This window comes from Echinops telfairi, unplaced genomic scaffold (genome assembly GCF_000313985.2).
Source record: "Echinops telfairi isolate 266 unplaced genomic scaffold, ASM31398v2 ScPeMD7_7467;HRSCAF=8505_1, whole genome shotgun sequence".
Lineage (NCBI taxonomy): Eukaryota > Metazoa > Chordata > Mammalia > Afrosoricida > Tenrecidae > Echinops > Echinops telfairi.
The window spans coordinates 44,095,666-44,117,357 of record NW_022111368.1 but is presented as its reverse complement, the minus strand read 5'-3'; the positions used below and the strand labels follow the sequence as shown (position 1 = coordinate 44,117,357).

The following is a 21,692-nucleotide window of genomic DNA, read 5'->3' as shown; positions in this document are numbered from 1 at the left end:
GTGGTTTCTGGGGAAGAGCTATGCAAATAAATTGGGTTTTAAACCACTAGGTCATTTCCAATAAGTGCACGTGGACTGTGTCCGTTAGCTTAGTAGAGAAAAGTGGGGGCACATGGTGGTTTTCCTGAAGTGGAATGTGCCTGCTCCAAGGCTTAATTAAACCAAAAGCTAGTTAGGTGGTAATTACACCTGTACCTAATTAGCACAGAAAATAGCTTAATTTTCTCTGTGGTAAATTTATAGCAAGGATGATGTTCATCAAGATCATCTGCCCTCCAGCCCTTCTCTTGCTCTGGTACCCACTTCACCCAACCCATCAAGGCCTCTTTAAGGTAATTTTTGACACCACAAAGGACCAGGAAAACTAGCCTCTTACCCTGTGATCTGAGACCAAAATGAACGTATTGATTAGAAGTCACAAAATACACGCAATGGATCCAGAGATTACAAACCATAGTTAGCAAGGGCACATGAGTCTTTCCATATGACTCTGGAGGCTACTAAGCACCTGATCCATTAGCATGACAATCCATCCATTGTCACTCTACCACATTCTCATCTGAAAGGACCTTGGATTTGAAGAGCTGGTCTAGGAACTCCTATCATATCGCTACAAATTAAAGAAATAAACACTTAAGTTACAACAGAAAAAAAATTGCTCTGTTTCTGAGGTGTTTAGAGAGAATGACTTATTTTCCCTTTAATGTTGCACAACTGTTTTCCAAAAATTTTACTTAGTTATTATCAAAGGGTAGTGAGAGTTCTCAAAACCAAAGGGAAAAAGCCTCACAATTAAGTCAATACCGACTTATGTTGACCCTATAGACAGGGTTATGAGAGTTTTAGAAGCAGACTATTTTATTAGAATTTGATGAGGACAAAAATGTACAATAGTCTTGGACAAGAAGTGGTTAGAGGCTACAGCCCAAGAAAAAAAATCAAACCTTGAGTGGCAATATTGAAAGATTCTATGAGCAAAATATTTAATGATGCGGGAAGCATCAAAAGAAGACAGAATCCACAAGTGACTGTACGATAAAGAACTCATCAAAATTCCAGCATTCCGTGAGGTAGCACATGATCAAGAACCAACGATGCTAAAGGAACAAATCCAAGCTGCACTGAAGGCCTTATTCAAAAACGATCCTCCCAGAATTGGTGGAATACCAATTCAAATGTTTCAACAGCAGATGGAGCGCTTACTTGTCTATGACGAAAAAATTGGAAGAGAGCTACTTGCCCAACTGACTGACTAAGATCCATATTCATACTTTTTCCAAAGAATGGTGGCGGATGACACAGGCTCGCTTGCTGAAAGTGAGGAGGACTTGAAGCACTTACTGATGAAGATCAAGAATTGTAATCTTCAGTATGGATTACAACTCAATGTGAGTAACACCAAAATCCTCACAAGTGAACCAATGCGTAACATCATGGTAAATGGAGAAAAGGTGGATGTTGTCAAGGATCTTGTCTTGCTTGGATCCATAATCAATGCTCATGGAAGCAGCAGTTCCGAGAACAAACTAGCATCACCTCAGTAAATCTGCTACACAACACCCTTTAAGTGTTGAAAAACAAGAATGTTATCCTGAAGACTAAGGTGCACCAGACTGAAGCCATGGTTTTTCAATTGCCTCATATGCATGTGGAAGTTGAACATCGGATAAAGAAGACCAAAGAAAAATCGATGCGTTCGAATGATGGTGCGAGAGAAGAATATTGAAAGCCCATGAACCACTAAAAGAATAAATCAATCTGCTTGGAAGAAGTACCACCAGAGAGCTCCTTAGAGGCAAGGATGGGAGATTTCATCTTACATACTTCGGACACATCGTCGAGAGACAAGTCCCTGGAAAAGGACATCATGCTTCCTGCAGTGAAGGGGCAGCGAAGAAGCAGATGGCCCTCAGGAGATGGATTGACGCCAGGGCTTCAGCAATGGGCTCCCGCATAGAACACTTGTGAGGACAGAGCAGAACCAGGCAGTGCTTCGCTCTGTTGTGCGTGTGGTCGCCATGGTCTGGAACCGCCCAGCTGGCACCTAACAACGCCAGTGACAGCCACTAGGCGGAGACAAATGAACGAATGAAAAATGGTTTTGATCTGTTCTTCCTTTAGAACACATTTCCAATTTAAGAAAAACTTGTGTGAAAAGACCTGGTTAGTACAGAATTTTGTAGCATCCTTTTATGAATAGTAATGCTTTGTTTTTAAAATAAAATAAAAAATTGTTTAGCAAACCAAAAAATAAGGGTTACTGTCTTGGAAAACTGTAAGAAGAGTTCTGTTCTGTGTTTCAGGTCGTTATGAGTGAAACAGACTCAATGGTAACGAGTTTGGTTTTCAGTTTATGAATATTAAACAATATGCAGATTTTACAAACTTAATATGCAGACCTGCTGATACACTGTTGTCTCCCGCCCCTCCACCCACTCCCCCCACCAAAAAAAAAACCCCCAAAGGATAAGGGATCTCACAGGGACTTTGAATAGTGGTATGGTTTTCCTCTGGCTCTCCTAAGCCAAAAGCTATTAAATATGAGGTCTGTTTGCAACATTACAGATCAGAATTTCAACTAGACTTGGGAGGCAGTAAAAGACAGAGCTATCTTTGAGGTAATAAGTGTCCCACGGTATTCTCCTGTAGATCTACAGGATCGAGAGGAGTTGGAACAGTCTGAAATTGTGTACCCTGTTGCTTCCATTGAACATCTTACTTTCCCCGATAAACATGTGCATTTTGTTCCACTAATCATTGTCCCATTTGCATACGGTGGCATCCTTGAGGATTGCTAAATCTTCTAACAGAATAAAAGCAGTTGAATGTAAAGAAGTAAAAGGGAGATGTGCACACAATAGAACACCTCACTCCCCAAAATCAAACAAAGGGAAACAAAACAGTAAAACCAAAAAGTATCAGAGCTCAACGAGCATTTTAATAGCAGCTAGATCCTTTAAAAAAACAACAACATCCAGATAGCTATTCACAGATGCTTGTTAGAGCTATTTCTCTGAGATAATTGCAGTTTTATTGGGGCAACAATTATGAAATGCAGCATCTTCAGACTCTGAGACATTGCCTGTGTCTGGTTAGGACCCAGACCCCAGGGAAGAAACATCTTTATGGTGAACTTAGAAGTTTCTCCTAATTCCAAAATGAAATCCACCAAGCAGATTCCAAGTCATATCAATCATATAGGGCAGGATAGAAGTACCCACATATGTTTTCAAAACTGTAACTCTTTAGGTGAGTGGAAAGCCCGGTATTTCTCCCTCAGAACAACTGGTAGGTTTGAACTACTGGCCTTGCTAATCACTGCCCAATGCATAACCACTACACCACAAGGCCTCCTGTCTCCTAGTGTCACTGAATGTCAGTTTTCTAGTGTAAGTCAACGAGTATTGCTACTGTGGTTCCAGTTCATACGTGCACAGGTTTATTCCAAACAAACCTGTCTCAACGTGGCTCTGTAAATCTGTGGGTAGCTGCTGACAAGTTGTCTCGGTAATTTACTTCATTAGGGTGTCTTCGATAAAGAAGAATACATTTTGTACCATGACAAAATGATTTTGAGGTCAAACATAAACTTTTTAATATAATGAAAGTGGACATCTTTTCAAAACATTAAATCTTTGCAACAAGATTACAGGAATACTCACCCACATCTCCCTTCTTCTTTCTTTAAATTCAACTGTTCCTCTTCAATTAGAAGATTTTAACTATATTTTTGCTTTCAATAATTCTATTGACATATGCATGTTTATCATATAATTCAATAGCTCAGTGACATCAAGAAGAGTTGTGCAGCCATCACCTCACTTTTAGAACATTTTCTTCAATCTTGTACTTATTGTTATTAGCTCTGCATTTCCCCCCAGCTTCCCATGCCTAACTCCCAATGAACCATTGTTCCAGTTACTTTCTCTATAGCTTTAAGTATCCTCGATTTCCTGTACAGAAAAACATTTAAAACAGAAAACAAAAGTAAACAAGAATAACAAGATAAAACAGGTAAAAACCTCAATCATAAAGAAAGCATAAAATATTAAAAACTAGAACAAATTTAAATGGATCATAAGGGAGATCAAACTATAGGGTGCTAAATTTCAACCAACTGCATCTGCAACAATCTACTTTCTGATGCATTCCGCATGTTAGCAAGGCTATTCGCATCCCTCATCCCTGGTCATAGGAGATTTTCCAGGGGCTTAATCCACTGGATTTCCCCTTCTCTGTCTTTTCCTTAAATCTGAGATAGCTTTCAAGTGGGTCAAAGGGGAGATCAAATTATAAGATATTAAATTTTACTATAACTACTTCTGACACAATCAACTTCATAATGTACTCTGTCTGAAAGCAGGGCTATTCACATCCCTCAACTATGATCAAAAGGAAATCAACTGAGCCTTAAATCCATGCATGACCCTGCAAATGGTTTCTGGACTTCACTGTCATCCATAACCTTCTGCAAAACAGGTGTACACAATTTAAACTCAGATGCCATTCCCTCCTTTAGGCTTGGATTATTTTATTTGCAATCCTTGGATCACACAGGCTCAAGTGCTTCTTCGTGTGCATTTAGTTGACACAACTCACTTGGACGGCTTCTTGTTTAAACACTAGACTTTAAGATTCCAGATGCTATTCTTTCTGGCAGCCAGGCACCATCTAGTTTCTACAGTATACTTTGCTATAGTATTCATATCTTCAATGATCTTTTCATGGAGATGAGCTTCAAACAAGGCCATGTCATAAGAACTAACTGTTCTTAGGTTGGGGCTAGAATTAAGTGCAAACCCCAAAATTATTCGTGCATCTCTATGGTTTACATATCTCTTAATCATCTTAGAGACATCATTGTCATTTATGTTAGGGAAGATTACCTAAGCATCACTTCCACTATCATCAAGTCAATGCTGACTCTGTCCTCCACGGTCCCAAGTGGCTGAGGGAACTTCCTCTGGCCTGTTGTAGTGCTTCACACAGCCTAAGGTAGCTCCATCAACCCTCTCCCACACTCCATGCTGCTGGGGGAACCTCTGGCCAACCTACCCGGCATAGCTGACTAGGGCAATTCTGCCCACCATCCGTGGTGCTCTACAACAAAGCAGGCACACCCACTGTGTTAGTCTGGGTAGACTAGAGAAACAAATTCATAAACACTCTCATATAAGAAAGAGCTTTATATGAAGAGTAATTGTACCTTAAGGAAACATCCGAGCCCAGTCCAGATCAAGTCCATAGATCCGATACCAATCTGTAAAGTCCTCTTCAGACTCACACAACACATGCAATGATGCCGAATGCAGGAAGATCACAGGCTTTTTTTTAAGACATACATTTATAGAAGAGATTGATATTTCATGGTTGCTAGATAGGCTCCCTACTTCATTGCTTAGGAGACTGGATTAGAAGAGTACCTGCCCTGTAAGCAGTGGCCTACCTTAATCTTGGTGTTTATCTAATAGTAATGGACAAATACATTTGTCCTTTTGTGATTGACTAACTTTGCTCAGTATAATGGTTTCCAGGTCTCTCCATAAAACAAAGTTTTACATGGATAAAAACATTTCAGAAAGGCAAGGTAGACTAGAAATATGAACCAAGAGAAAAGGACTGTTGATCTTGATGGAGGAAAAAACTGTTATTGAATTTTTTTTAATGGTGGAAGAAGACATTTGAATTACTGACTTGAATTATTGGCATGATATCTACTACCGGTTGACTAGAGAAACCAATCCAGAGACACTCAAATATGAGGGTACCGCCCAAAAATGGAAACATTTTTTCAAAGCTATTTATTTACCTTTTTTACAAAACATCCTTATTAGCTTCAAAGTACTCTCCATTTCACTGAATACATTTACCAATTCCATCCTTGGAAACATTTTTCAAACTCATCGGTTTGGATGGCTGTCAGCACCTCCCTCTTTTCTTTCTTCACTGCCCTTTCATGTCCCTCTTCATTTGATGAAAGAAGTCGCACAGAGTGAGGTCAGGTGAGTCAGGTGGTTGGGGCAAGAGAGGCTTGCTGTTTTGTGCCCCAAAATTGCACACTGCGTGAGCAGGCAAATTATCATAGTGGCAAAACCAGTCCCCTGTCTGCTACAAAGGCAATATTTTCAGAACCTCTAAATAGAATGCTTGATTAATAGTCTGACCTGGTGGAATGAATTCCAAATGCACTGCCCCCTCACATCAAAAGACAAATGAGCATCGTCTTGATCTTTTATTTCACTTAACAAGATTTTGGGGGGAGGGAGCGAGGCAAATTTTTTTGGCATCTTCCACTTCCTTGATTAATATTTGCTTTTAGGGTCATAAGAATAACAGCATCTCATCATGAGTAATGACCTTAGAGAAAAGTCTGAGTCACATCAGAGCTGTTCTTTCAGAGCACAGCATGTTTCCACTCAAAGCTCTTTTGCCCCGTCAATCAGAACCGGAGGCACAAATTTTGTAGCAACCCTCCTCATTCCCAAATCTTCTGTTAAAATTCATGTCACCATGATCCAAGATAGTCCAGATAAATTCTCTCTCTCTTCAATGGTCCATCACCAGTCTTAGAGCACAAGTGCATGAATTTTGTTGACATATTCATCCGTTTGAGAAGTTGACGGATGTCTAGAGTGAGGTTTGTCATAAATCGACCTTTCATTTTTTTAAAACGAGAAAACCACTTATACACTTGTGTTTTTCCCATAACACTGTCCTTGTAAGATGTGTTCAACATCACAATAGTTTCTGCAGCATTTTTCCCTGAGCAGGAAACAAAATTTCACAGCTACACGCTGTTCCCATAAATCAACCATCACAAAAAAACGAGGTTGAATTGAAACTGCTCCCAGGCAATGCCACTGGGTGCACTACCTCTGTTAGTTAGAGTTGCTCAATGCTCACCTAGCAGGGGGTTGGGGGTGAGGATGGGAGGGGGAGGGGGGGATATATACTACAAAAGCTCCGCCAACTGGTGCTTTTTCTGTGTTTTTTTGTGAGTGGGGCAGGGAGTACCCCTCGTATGTATAAGAAAACGCTTTATATCAAAGAGCAATTGTATATTGAGAAAACAACCCAGCCCAGTCCAGATCAAGTCCATAAGTCTGATACTGGTCTATAAATCCTTCTTCAGACTCATGCAGCCACAAGCAATGATACAAAATGCAGGAAAATCACAGGCTGGTGGGTGCAAGGTCTTGTGCATCCAATGGTGGTGGGAGCACCTCAGTGCTGGCGCAGGTATCCATGTAGCTCCGTGTGGCTCTTCAACAGAAAGATAAAGCAGTGAGAGGGAGGAAGTTCCCAGAATGCTCATGAGAAGGGCATGCCCATAAGGAGGCATAATTAGACTGTGCACTGATTGAAAGACTAGACCCCACCCCTACACTTATTTATCAAGTTGACATTTAATGGTGTAACTACCACATCTACTTAATTGAGCTTTTGCATGGGTCAGCATCTTCACTGTTAAGTTACAATATTGACCTCAATAAGTGTGAGTCCATCTTAAAGGCTTGAAGATAAACAAGCAACCATCTACCTCAGAAGCAACAAAGCCCACATGGAAGAAGTACACCAGCCTGTGTGACCAAGAGCTGTTGAAGGGATCAGGTATCAAACATCAAAGAACAAAAAATCATATCATTGTAAATGTGGGTGAGTGTTGAGTGGAAACTCAAAGCCCATCAGCAGGCAACTGGATACCCCTTTACCGAAGGGCTGTGGGGAGGAGATGAGCCAGTCAGGGTGCAGGGTAGCAACGATGAAACATATAACTTTCCTCTAGTTCTTAAATGCTTCCTCCCCGCCACTATGATGATCCCAATTCTACCTTACAAATCCGGCTAGACCAGAGGATGTACATTGGTACAGATAGCAACTGGAAACACAGGGAATCCAGGACAGATGACTCCTTCAGGACCAGTGGTGAGAGTGGCGATGCCTGGAGGGTGGAAGGAATGTGGGGTAGAAAGGGGGAACCGACTACAAGAATCTACATATAGCCTCCTCCCTGGGGGATGGACAGCAGAGAAAAGGTGGGGGAGTCGTCAGACAGTGTAACATATGACAAAATAATAATAATTTGTGAATTATGAAGGGTTAATGAGCGAGGCGGGAGGGGGGAAAATGAGGAGCCAATATTAAGGGCTCAGGTGGAAGGCAAGTGTTTTGAGAATGATGATGAAAACAAATGTGTAAATGTGCTTGACACAATGGATGGATGGATGGATTGTGATGGGAATTGTACGAGTCCCCAATAAAATGATTCAAAAAAAGAGTTAGTCCAAAGTTTTTACTCAAAGATCAGCTAGCTTAAAGAGTTGGTCTTTTGTTAGGTTACAATGATGGGGTTAGATGAAAGTCAATTAGTGCCCGGATGCTAGATGTCTTCAATTCTGTCCCTTCTTCTCTCTTTATGCCACACACATTACTTCTGATGAGCTCGGCCCGACACAGTCTCTACACTGCTGAGGCTGAGCTCACACTCTATTCGCCTCTTCGAGCCATCGTCCTGTGAGACTATATACATCCCGCTCTGGAGCAAGTACAGCACCCCTGCCACGTAAAGGGTACAAAACGGAGAGCAATATCTAAAAGCAGCCTTATACTTGGTTGAACTTATGGTCTCCATTTTTCCAAAACTCACAAAATCTTCCCCAAATGAACCTCCAGCCCTATAATTAATCAGAGTGAAGACAGTAATTAGAGCTATAAACCAGTGATACTTTTATTGAGACCAACAGACTGCTTCTCCCACCAGGTCTCACAGTGACGTTTTTTTGTGAATATTGGTTATCAGAATTTCATTTATGTGAATGAACTCACTTCTGTGAATACCTACAGAGCAAACAATAATCAGTTCCTTTCTTCTGTGAAGGAAAATTTCCATGGTGACAAAGGGCTGGCGTCTGTTAATCAAAATGTGCTCTCTGACCCAAGGTCTTTTAACAAAACCAAAGGACAGTCAGAAGGGCCTTGGCATTTGAGGGGAAAGAACCAAGCAAACTCCAAGCGTGCACTTCTGCCTGGGGGATGAGATCGCATAGGGGAAAATATTGACCTGGACCATCATGAAAATGCACTCTCCTTCCCAGAACACGAACTCTTTTTTGACAGTCACCAGTTTATTTTTGTGAATTTTGTCATTAAATCTTATATATTCATGAAACCATTACTCTGCTTGCTCTAAAAATTTTAAATGAGACGTGAAATTGTATGGTTTGTAATCAAAGGGTCATTTGCTCACCAATCTATGGCTTAGACATCTGACTAATTATTTATCTTGAATATTGAATTTTCTGTTCCATTAAATCGCTTTACACTAACACAAAAACTAACTATGAACCGCACGCCTCTGAGGGGGAAGCAGCTGCGGTCAGAGGGGTTAGTTTTTGTTCCAGTCTGTAGCACTGTGGTGGTGAGTAGTACCCATTATGACAGTAAAAGCTGGCAGCATCTTCAGCCTCCACGCTGCTGATTGTGAGAGAGTAATCTCTCTCAGACCCACTGCCACTGAACCGGGCAGGGGTCCCCGAGGCCGGGTTAGACGTGCCATAAAGAAGAAGCTTTGGAGAGGCTCCTGGCTTCTGTTGGTACCAGTGTAAGTAACTAGTGTCTACACTTGAGCTGGCCTTGCAGTTGATGGTGACTCTCTCTCCTGGGGAGACTGCCAGGGAAGCTGGAGACTGGGTCAGCATGATCTCTCCATTGGATACTGTGGTCATATAGGAGAGATGAAAAATGAGAAAATAGCATAAACAGAAATGCAAAGCATGTTTTCATAAAATATAATATTGACTGTAAAACTGTCCTAGATAAAGCTTGATAAAACAAATTTTAGAGTTAAATTACCATGAGAAAGAGGGTCCTAAGTTTAAACTTTTCTCTTCCTTACCTGTGACGCTGAGCAGCAAGAAGCCAACGGTGATGGTCTGGAAACCCATGGTACTGGCTGAGCCCTGTCTGCACAGGCTGATCATCTTCTCCTCTAACAAGTGCCCCTTAAAAGCAAGTGTCAGAGGTTTGTGGTTTTCAGAGAAAGAGGTATGCAAATCAACCGGGTGCTGCCTACTAGGTCTTTGCCAATAAGTGCATGTGGGGCTTTCATTTACTTCTTAATTTAATTGAGTGTAAAAAAGTGAAGGTTAGAGGAGAGAACGTGCCCCCTGTGAGTATCTGAGACCATAACTCTTTATGGTAATCGAAAGCCTCGTCTTTCTCCCTCGGTGTAGCTGGTGGTTTCCAACTGCAGGTCTTGGGGATAGCTGTCTGGCAGCAAACCCACTACACCACCATGGCAGGTAATTAAACCTACACAGAGTTAGCAAAGCAAAGATTTTCATTTTCTCTGTATTAAATATATGGTAAGGAGGACAGAGTGTAAATGTTAATCAGACCACTTGCCCTCCAGCCTTCCTTTTCCCCTCGAAGCTGTTTCACGGAGACTCTACCATCTACCAAGGTCTCTATAAGACACCTTTGAACCCACAAAATAAACTAATAGATAGGAGTCACAAAACACATACAATGAATCCATTCAGAGATTACAAACGACATGAACCTTTCCATCTGAAACTAGAGGACACTCATTAGCAGCATGATTACCTAACACTCTACCTCTTACCAGTTCTGAAAGGACCTTGGACTTGAAGAGCCGGGACAGTACCTCATTATCAAAGAGCTACAAATTAGTGTAATAATTACCTTAATAACAACAGGAAAAGGTTCTTTTTCTAAAGATTTTAGAGGGAAAGTCATATTTTTTCTATAGTGCTGGGGAAATGTTTTCCAAAAACTTAATTATTAATTACCAAAGAGTAGTGAAGTTTCTAGAAGCAGACTGTTTGGCTAGAATTTGATGAGAAACACATTATTCAAATATCTGCTGGGTCTAAATTTTCCAAATAAGAAAAAGAGGTTGGAGGCAGCAGGCCATATGACCTTTGATAAAGGTCAACTGAACAATTAGTTCTCCTCATTCCTGCCTTTTCTGCTTCCTTATTGCATGTTCTGCCTGAGAGCCTCACTCTAGCAACCCGATGCCTAACTGTGTCATAAAGAACAGATGGCAGGAGACAGACTCATACTCTGTATTCAGAAAAAAATATCATTTAAGAATAAAGGCCGAATACTTGCATTTTTAGACAAACAAATCCAAGACAATTCATTGCCTCCAACGTGCTTACTAGAAAAAGCCAGGGCAACACAGCTACTTACACAGGGGGCTGCGACGCACGGACTCACCAGTGCAAACCAGCCGCGGCTCCTCTGAAACTGATGAGGTGCTCTGCTCCTGTAAAGACACGCAACCTCGGAAATCCAGAGGGGCATTCGACTCTATCTTAATGAAGCCACAAATTCTACAGTGTCACTGTGAGCTGACTCAACACCAATGTCTTTTTCCCTTTTACAAATTTGTGCTAGAAAATCTGTAAAAAGAAAAGAAAATCTATAAAAAGATGCTCTTTGGGCAGAGAAAATAATCTCAGATGGTACCCCAGATACACACACTACATTTTATAAACCTAACGCATCAGTTACCATCAAATGGTTGTTGTCGTTGTTGTTGTTTGGTGCCCCAAGTAGGTTCTACCCCTAGTGACCCTGTGCACGCTACATGAAACACTGACCAGCCCTGTACCTTCTTCCCAGTTGCTCCTGTGCCTGAGCTCATTGTTGCACCCACTGTGTCAACTCATCTTGTTGAGGTCTTCCTCTTTAATACTGTCCGTCTCTCTACTAAACATGATGTCTCTCTCCAGGGACTGGTCTCTCCTGGCAATATGTGGGAAGTATGTAAGACAAAGTCTTGCCATCCTTGCCTCTAAGAAACCTCTGATTGTATTTCCACAACAGGTTGGTTTGTCCTTTTGAGCAGTCCATAGTTCTTTCAATATGCTTTTCCAGCACCACAATTCAGATGCATTGATTCTTCTTCAGTCTTCTTTATTCAATGTCCAGCTTTCACACGCATAGGATGTGATTGAAAATATCATGGCTTGGGTCAAGGGCACCTTAGTTCTCAAAGTAACACCCTTGCTTTCCGATTAACCCCACATGTGTTTATCAGCCAGGTTGGCACAATAAACTTTAACTATCTCACTTAGTCAATATCATAAATTCAAAGGCATTAATTCTTCTTTAGTCATCTTTATTCACTGGCTAGCTTTCACTTAAAATACCATGGGTTGGGTCAGACATACTTTAATCTTCAAAATGAATATAAAATACATACAGATATAGAAATGAATACAAAATTTAAAAATGCAAAACACCACATACAAATATACCAACACACACAATGGGGGGCTTCAAAAAAATGAAAAGGATATGATAAGACAGAAGACAGTTTTTGCAAATTTGGACATGGCATGCACAGATTCCGGGTAAAATCTTGGAACTAAATGTCCCAGAACCCCTTGTTACCCTGGCAGAGTTCTGTGCAACTGGAAGGATTTTCTCAACAATCTTTTGTTCACGAGAATCTCTGTTTCATAGGGGGAAGTAAGATGCCCATGCTGCTGGGAAGGATGTTCTTCCTCCTTGGAGTCTCTCAATAAAATTCCCTGTGAAACCCTCTCTTTGCCTCTCAAAGCAAATCTTTATGTTGGAAAGGCAAGAATTTAAACTTCATTCACACATGCTTGGGCTTGTTCCAAACAAAACACCGGAAATCAGTGGATGGCTACAGACAAGGTCTGTGAATAATACATGTGTCTTAGTCTTGTTAGGTGCCTGCAAAAAAACAATCAAAAACATTTTTTGCGTCATGGGGCAAAAACAATTTTGAGGTCAGAGCTAATAGTAAACTTTTAACAAAACATATGCGGATGCATTCTGAATCATTAGAGGTTAGCAAAACATTTATAGAAATGTGAGTTAGTTTATTGTGCCAACCTGGCCAATAAACACATGTGGGGTTAATTGAAGGGCGGAGGGACAAATGGCTCTGTGAGCCTCGCCTTTCAAGTTCTCTGGTCTCTTGCTTTCTGATGGTCAGACCAGGGTGCAGCCGCCTTAGCCAGTTCCCTGCTTCAGCAGGCAAGGCTCACTTCCTGCAAGACATCCCTGAGGAGAAGCCACATGGACCTACCCCGATGCAGCCCTGGGTGCAAGAACACCCGTGTGGAGACCCCTGCCAGTGCTGAGATGCTTACACATTCACTGACTCAGCTTTCCTCCTGCAGTCGGCATCATTGCATCTGTTTTGTGAGATGGAGGAGGACTTTGTGGATTGGTGTCGGACATATGGGTTAATGTTGGCCTTGTGGGCTTGGGCAGCACTGGGTTGGGATGTTTTCCTGATGTGCATTTACCCTTTATATAAAACTCTCTTATACATGAGTTTCTGTGGATTTGTTTCTCTAAAGTACCCAGACTAACACAAAATGTTTTCTAAAATATTCAAAATTAGGAAGGCAGAAAAACTGGTTCTGTGTTTACAAATGTGGAATGTAAATCTCTAAGTTCATTTATATGGACATTTCATACAAATGAAATCATACAGCATATATGTTTTTTGTCCCGGTCTTTCATATTCGTTTCATGGTTCAGCTATGTTGAAGCATGTAAAAGTAGCTCATTCTTTTATATTGCTGGAGTTTTTAAAAGTGTATGGCTGTACTATACTTTATGATCCCTCATAGACGCATGGGTGGTGGCCACATTTTGGTTATTGTGAATACTACTGTTATGCATACTGCTGTAAAGGCTTTATGTCAACAGTGGCTTGATTTATCAAGGGTAGATTACTTTTGCTGAAACATATGATAAACTTATGTTTAGCTTTTTTTTTTAATTGCCAAACTGCTATTCAATGGGGAGCTATGCTAACTAGCATTCCCTAGAGTGGTGTGAAGTTCTCCACATCCTCTTCAACATTCTTATGGCCTTTATCTATAATAGTGACTATAAAGTGACATCTCATTGTGATTTAATTTTCATTACCTTCATGACTACATGTGTTAAACATTTTGTCATGTGTTTATTGATCTTTTGTCTATCTTCTTGTTTGAAATGTCTATTTAAATGCTTTCCCTATTTTTAACTCAATTTTGTTTGTGTTATTTAATTATAAAAGGTATGTGTGAGCTGTGAATGTAGCTGCTCATCAGATAAATAATTTGCAAATATATTCCTCTTTACTCTTGACTTGTTTTGTAACATGTATTTTTGTTTGAGGGGGCTTGAAAAAGTCTGTGGGAAAATGGAATTAAAAGAACAGGATTTTTCTCCAAACTTTTTGAAGCCCCCTAATATATTCCTAATGGTGGTTTTTGAAGTACACACATTTTCAATTTTCATGAAGTTCAATATATTACATTTTATTTTATATGAAAGTACTGAATATAGGAAATGGGCCTTCCTTCTTGTCTGAGATAATCTCCTTTCTAGTTTGATTAAGAAGCATGTCACATGGCAGAGACTTCCAGTGGCTTCTAGAGCATTACAGTGGCCTCCTCTTTAACAGTTGGCAAAAAACCAGGACTTCTGGTAATACAGCCTTTGTTAGGCCAGATTGTCTGGAGAAAGAAATTCAATGACACTCATCCATGTATAAAAAGGAGCTTTATAGAAGAAGTAATTACACTTCAAGGAGTTATCCCAGCCCAGTCCAACTCAAGTTTATAAGTGGGTCCCTCTTGAGACCCATGCAGCCACCTGCTGGTGATGCAGAACGCCGACAGCCAAGCATGGAGATCACGGGCTGGGGAGCGCAGTCCCCTGGGTCCAAGGTTGGTGGGAACGTGGCAGGATGCCTGCAGCTTTCAGGGTCCGTGACCCACTGGGGCTACCCCTGGTGGCAGGCAGAGTTCCAGCAGGCAGGAAGGTGAAGGGCAGAGAGAGTACGCTTCCCAGAGTCCTCCACTCTTTGAGAAAAGGCCACACCCCCAAGGAGGTATCATCATGGTATCACTGGATTGACAGGCTTGATTCCTCCCCTAGCCAGGTGAATCTAATTGACAAAAATTCTTATCTACCACACAGCCACACACAAAACATTCTGGCAACAACTTGAAAAGGATTGGAAATGAATTATTTGAATCCCCTGAGAAGAATGCAGTCAAATCAATACCTTGACTACAGTTCCATCTCCAATGTGCCCAGACCCCTGATCCATAGAATCTGTGTGACACTCCGATGTGTATTGTTTTAAGCCACTAAACAGTGGGCGTTTGTTTTGCAACTTTAGAACAATAACACAACAACATGATTTGACATGAAGTAAATTGGAATTATAAGCTTGCAAGGCAATAAGAATCTGAGCAGACTGGCCTTTTGCAAAGGATGATTTTGCCCCATTTCACTGTAACTTATGAGGAATAATCAGATGCCTGAGGGAGGGTAAGGCAGGGGGAAGGGAAGGTGATCATCAAATCCAGCAGATTGTAGCAGCAATAGTTATAACATTACAGGTGCATTTCTGGGAGACTATCTGAGATTATTTTTCTCTGTCCAAAGAGCATCTGCTTATATTGTCCAGCACACATTAAATAAAAGAAAAAAATTTTCAACTCACTGCTGTCAAGTAAATTGTGACTCATAGTGACACTCTAGGACAATTAGAATGTCTTTTTGGATTTGGGGAGCTATAAATCTTTGCAGGAGTACCAATCCTCATCATTTCTCAGGGAGCTGCTGGTCATTTGAAACAGCTGACCGTGTGCTCAGCAACCCCGCATGTCACTACTGTGCCACCAGGGCTCCTTTGACAGCACATGCGTGGCAATGAAGACTTTGCATTTCTACATCTAAAATTCTAAGAATTAGGCCTTTATTCATAGAGGATACATTTTTCTGAATATAGAAGACTGGACCTCTACCTAGCCTTTGTTATTTATGACTCAGCTGGGAATATGGCAACTAGTGTGAGGATCTCAGCACACCATCCAGTGAGGAACTAGAACAGACAGGAGTAACGATAAATCATTGTTCAGCTGTCTCCCCCCCTTGCCACACACACACACACACACACACACACATACACAACACACAGATGGTTTGACAGAGGGTCCTTGGGCTATGTCCTCTAACGTTTTCCTTATTTTAAAAATTTAGACCCAGTAGAAAATTTTTTAAATTGTCCTCATCCAACTCTAACAAAACAGTCTGTTTCTAGAACTCTCATTACACTTTGATAATTAATAAGTAAATTTTAGGCAACCTTTCTCCTACATTAAAGGGGAACATATGAATTTCCCTCTAAACACTTCAAAAACAGTATTTTTTCCTATTGTGCCTAATATAATTATTGATTTGATTTGTAGTTGTTTGATATGGGCTACTACACCAGCTCTTCAATTCCAAGGTCCTGTGAAAACCAGCATGTGGTAGAGTGGCAAAAAGAGGATGCCGCCAATGAATTAGGAGCTTAGCGGCCTCCAGTTTGTTTGTGCATTCGAGAAAGATCCATTGGCTATCTTTTGTGACTCATCGATGAGTTTATCTAGGTTCTAGATCACACGGGGAGAGGGGAGTTAGCCCCATGTTTTGTGGTTTCCAAGGTTCTTTAAGAAGCCTTGATGGGTGCTAGAGTCTCACCCAGTGACTAAGGGAAAGAGGAGGGGTGCTAGGCAGGCGGTCCTGATGAACATCTACTCACAGTCATCCTTGCCATATGTTTATCACAGAGAAAATTAAGGTCTTCTTCATGCCCATAAGGAATAGGTGTAATTACCAGCAAACTAGGTTTGGGGTAATTGAGCATCTAGACAGAAACATGGGTGATGCCTTAGACCAGGTACATGATCCACTTAAGAAAAATGACCAAGAATCTTCACTTTTCTGGCCTTAATTAACTTAAAAAGGAGAAAGGTCCACAGGGATTTATTGGAAATTTGCATAGCTCTTCCCCAGAAACCACAGAGCTCTCAGAGTTGCTTTTAAGAGGCACTGCTGAGAGGAGAGGTGTGTTTAGCCTGGGACAGGGCTCAGCCTCATCATGGGTTTCCAGGCCAATATCTTCAGCTTCTTGCTGCTCGGGGTCACAAGTAAGGATGAGAGATGATTTAACTCATAACCCTATTTCTCTCGCATGGAAATTTCCAACTATGATAGGTTTTTTTGAAGTATTATACTAAATATTCTTATAGAAAATATTGTATGTGATAAAGATATTTTTGTATTTTTGTTTATGCTAAATTACCTTTTTCATCTCTCCTACATGACCACAGTATCCAGTGGAGAAATTGTGCTGACCCAGTCTCCAGCTTCCCTGGCAGTCTCCCCAGGAGAGAGAGTCACCATCAACTGCAAGGCCAGCTCAAGTGTAAGCACTAACTACTTACACTGGTACCAACAGAAGCCAGGAGCCTCTCCAAAGCTTCTTATTTATAGAACATCTAACCCAGCCTCGGGGACCCCTGCCCGGTTCAGTGGCAGTGGGTCTGGAACAGATTACTCTCTCACAATCAGTAGTGTGGAGGCTGAAGATGCTGCCAGCTATTACTGCCAGCAGTGGTACAGTAATCCACCCACAATGTTACAGACTGCAACAAAAACCTTAACTCGTCTGGCACAGCTGCTTCCCCTTCAGATGTCTGAGAGTCAGTTTCCTGTGTTACGGTAAAGAGCTTAGTTCTTGAGCATAAAATTAAAGGGGAAACTCATGAATCAAGATAAAGAATTATTCATATGTCTACTCACATATCATTAACCTACAAGCATAGACCATAAATATCATTTTAAAACTTTAGTATTAGCAGAATAATAGTTTTCTGAATGTATAAGATGAAATGAAGAAATTCATACAAATACAATGGTGACTATCAAAGAACAGGTTAGTGATGGAGAAAGACAGTTCATTTCCATCATGGTCAAAGTGAATGACAACCCCAAAAGGGATTCATCCCCAGGTAGAAATATCCCCTCTGGGAAGGTGTAACAGATCATCAGGATTTGATAGTACTTTCTTAAACTTTGCTTAGTTCTTTTCCCACCAGTGCCAAGGCTCTTCTGGTTATAATTTGACTTTGTTATAAGACCTTGGACCTAGAGGGCACATTTTGACTAACAGATGCCTGCCCACTTTTCCCAAGGGTATTTTATTCCAAAGGGAAAATGGACTGATTGCTAAAGGAGTCTAAAAACTGAGTTCACACACAAAAGAAAACTTCTTTTTAAAACAGTTTTATTGACATAATTCACATAAAATACTATGCAATAGAGCAACCAACCTTCTGGATCCAGAGACAGTAATAACATCACAGGAGCAGCAGAAGAACCAGGAGTCTGAGCATGGAACAGAGCAAGTAAAGGTCACTGCTCTGGTGCAGGTAGCTAGCTGGTTTGAGGAATGGGGTGATTCTGGGTACTTAATCAGGGAAGTTGGGCTTGCTGACCCAATGAAGTGGAGCTTAATGCCTTTGGGCTGAGTTTGACTGAAGTGGCATTCCTCTGGGCCCTAATGCAGGGAGCTGGGTGTGCTCCACCATGGAGCTTAAGCTGAAAGATTGGGGTTCAAACAACACACCGAGTGGTATGGCCCTTTGGACATTTATTTGCAGACCAGAAATAACTTTGTAATAAGTCCTGAAAAACAACTATCCTGAGCATTCCTCACTGGCATTGCAACTTGCTGACTTCCTTAATTAACCCTTTTATCATGACTTTTGACTAACTTTCTGTGCAGCCATTCCAAATGGATTTAGAATCCAGAGAAGATTAATAGAGAACATTAATTAAGACAACACAGACCTCATAAAATGCTTTTTATATTTCAGACTGCCAGAATTGTAAGACAATAAATTTGTGTTGTTTTAAACCACCGAGTTTGTGGCAATTTGTTATGGTAGCAATAGGTATCACACATCAATAAATAGAATATTCTCAATATTCCAAAATGTGTCTTCCCAATGAAATAACATCTTCTTAAAATTACAAAGACCACTTTCATTATAATCACATCTGCTTTTACCTCTTAAGGATGCACCTTAGTAATTACATTTGTCTTTCTTTTGAATTAGATATATGACACCATACAATTGTATTGATTGGCCTTTTTCACTTTGCTGCATATTTATGATATTTATACATGTTGTGAGTTCCTGCAGTTCATTATCCTTCATTTCTAGGTAATATTCCACTATGCAGATACCATCACAATTTATTTAAACTCGAATGAAATAGTAAAAAATAATCAAGAAAGAGTTTTATTACTGTGAAGAAACAGGAATAGGACTAACTGATAGCTTGTAAACATAAACAAGGGAAGAGAGAGGCCATAGGCCTGCTAGAACCCTCCTTCACAAAGAGATCACGGAACATATTGGTGCTGCAGCAAGTGTGGTGAAGAAAGCTGATGGTGCCTGGCTATCAAACGGAAGTGTCTGGGGTCTTAAAGGCTTGTATTGAAACTAGCAGCCATCTAATGCGGTGTCAACTAAGCCCACATGGAAGAAGCACACCAGCCCATGTGATCCAAAGATGACAGTTACAAAATCCAAATACGATGAAGAGAACGAAACAGAGCTTAAATTGTGAACACCCAATTTGTAGACGGCTATGGAGAACAGTGGGAACCCCACATCCAACTGCAGAGTGTCTGGTCAGATTGTGCCTCGGGCAGATCCCCTCTATTCACAGGTGAGAGACCCTAACAGCTTTACTATCACTCAGAGATTATTGTAAACGTGATTATGGTAGTTTGAACCATGGTATAACATGATACTTGGTCAGTTGACCTCTCTTTTGACCCAACCTGAATTTACTCTATGTTCAAATATTTCTCAATTGTTCATGAAAAAAATTTCTTCTCTGGAGTTTTAAATATTGCTGTTTTTTCCCCTTTCTTATTCTTTATTTTTATTTTTGTGTTATCGTTGTTGTTGTTTTCTTCTTCCTGTCTTGTTTTGCTTTTGTTTTATATTGCTCCTGTTATGTCTCCCAATTTATGAAGCACAGCAAGAGTGGATGCATAGAGACAATAGCTGATGCAATGGTATGCCGGGAGAGGGGAGAGGAGGAGGAGGGGAGTTGAAGAGCAATCAGTGGATGTGAGGGCGACAGGGTGGAGCATGAGAGCTGATTGTGATGATGCAAATATAACTCTTTTTAGAAGTGGGCTAACGATGGACGTGTAGGATATGTAATTATTGTCAAGAAAACTACTGAAAAAAGGGGAAGGAAATCAAACTTGGCCTGTGGCCCCATGGGGAGGAGGAAGCCTTTTTGCAGAGGGGGCACTGCGTTCATGCCCATGTGGGGACAATTTGGAGCGGGATCTCAATAATGGCTGTACAGCACAACGAAGATGATCAATGGCACTGGGTTGTGCATGTAGAAGTTCATGTAGAAGTTTGCTGTGCATATTTTTCTGCCAAAATGGAAAATAAAACTTACATGAATAACAATGAGAATGAGGAAAAAGAAAATTCTAGAATTGATTGTGACAAAGATTGTACAACTCTTCTTGATATGATTGAACTACTGGATTGTATGGTATGTGGACGAAGTGCCGCTAAAATGGTTTGAAACACAAAAGAGGTCATAGAATATCTTCCAACTTATGAGGAAAATTAGCCAGTTTCCTAGAGTGCAGCTAAGCACAGTATCCTTTGTCAATTAAGATAACCTCAAGACAGCCAGGGGTTAAGTCCTTTTGTTGTAGACCTTTAGTGACAAACCCTGAAGTTGTTTCATTGTCTAAATTTTGAGAAACAATGAATAAGGAGGGAATTCTTTCTTCAGAGAATCTATGAGATATTATTAGTCTTTAAGGTCACACTACAGATCATTTTCTTTTACCTCATAGTCCTCATTTTGAGCCCGTTGTGGCAGCCACCGTGTCCATCCATCTCGTCACGAGTCTGCCTCCTTTTCACTGCCCAGGCACGATGTCCTTTCCAAGAGACAGACCTCTCCTGATAATGTATCCAGAGTGGGGGAGAGGGAGTCTTGCTATGCTCACTTCTAAGCAGCATCTAACTGTACTGTACTTTGTTCTTTTTTTGGCAGTTTGTGGTCCTTTCAGTCTTCTTCTCCAGCACCACAATTCAGATGCACCAGTTATTTTGCAGATTTCATTATTCAGGACCCAGCTTTCCCATGCATCGGAGGTGAATGACAATACCATGGTGTGGACCAGGCCCACTTTAGTCCTCCAAGTGACATCCTTGAAAGAGGTCTTGAGCAGCACATTTACCCAATGCAATGCTCCCTTGGATTGTTTTGACTCTGCTTCCATGACCATTGATTGTGGATCCAAGCAAGATGAGACACTTCAACCTTTTCTCCATTTATCATGATGTTATCTATTGGTCCGGTTATGGGATTTTTTTTTTACAGTGCTTGATCTTCATCAACAACTGCTTCAAATCCTCGGCACTTTCAGCATGCAAGCTCATGTCATCTACATATCACAGGGTTTAACAAAAATAATAAATGATTTTAATGGGGGACTCTTACAGCTTTTATAATAATACATACATCAATTGTATCAAGCACATCTGTACATATGTTGCCATCATCATTTCCAAAACCTTTTCTTTCTACTTGAGCCCTTGGTATCAGCTCCTCTTTTTTCCCCTCCTGCTCTCCCCTCCCCTCCTACCCTCATGAACCCTTGATAAGTTTTTTCTTAATCATTCTATTAGAGGCTCATACAACTCTTAGCACAATCCACACATACATCAATTGTGTAAAGCACATTTGTACATTTGTTGCCCTCATCATTCTCAAAACATTTGCTCTCC

The 21,692-nt window shown here is 40.8% G+C and overlaps 1 gene segment (V, D, J or C); it reads left to right on the top strand.

Moving 5' to 3' along the window:
- Window positions 1-21,692, top strand: part of LOC101646594 — a 288,451-nt gene that overhangs the window by 63,333 nt on the left and 203,426 nt on the right. The window contains 1 exon segment of the V gene segment in view: window positions 10,150-10,168. Within this exon segment, the coding sequence occupies window positions 10,150-10,168 (19 nt within the window).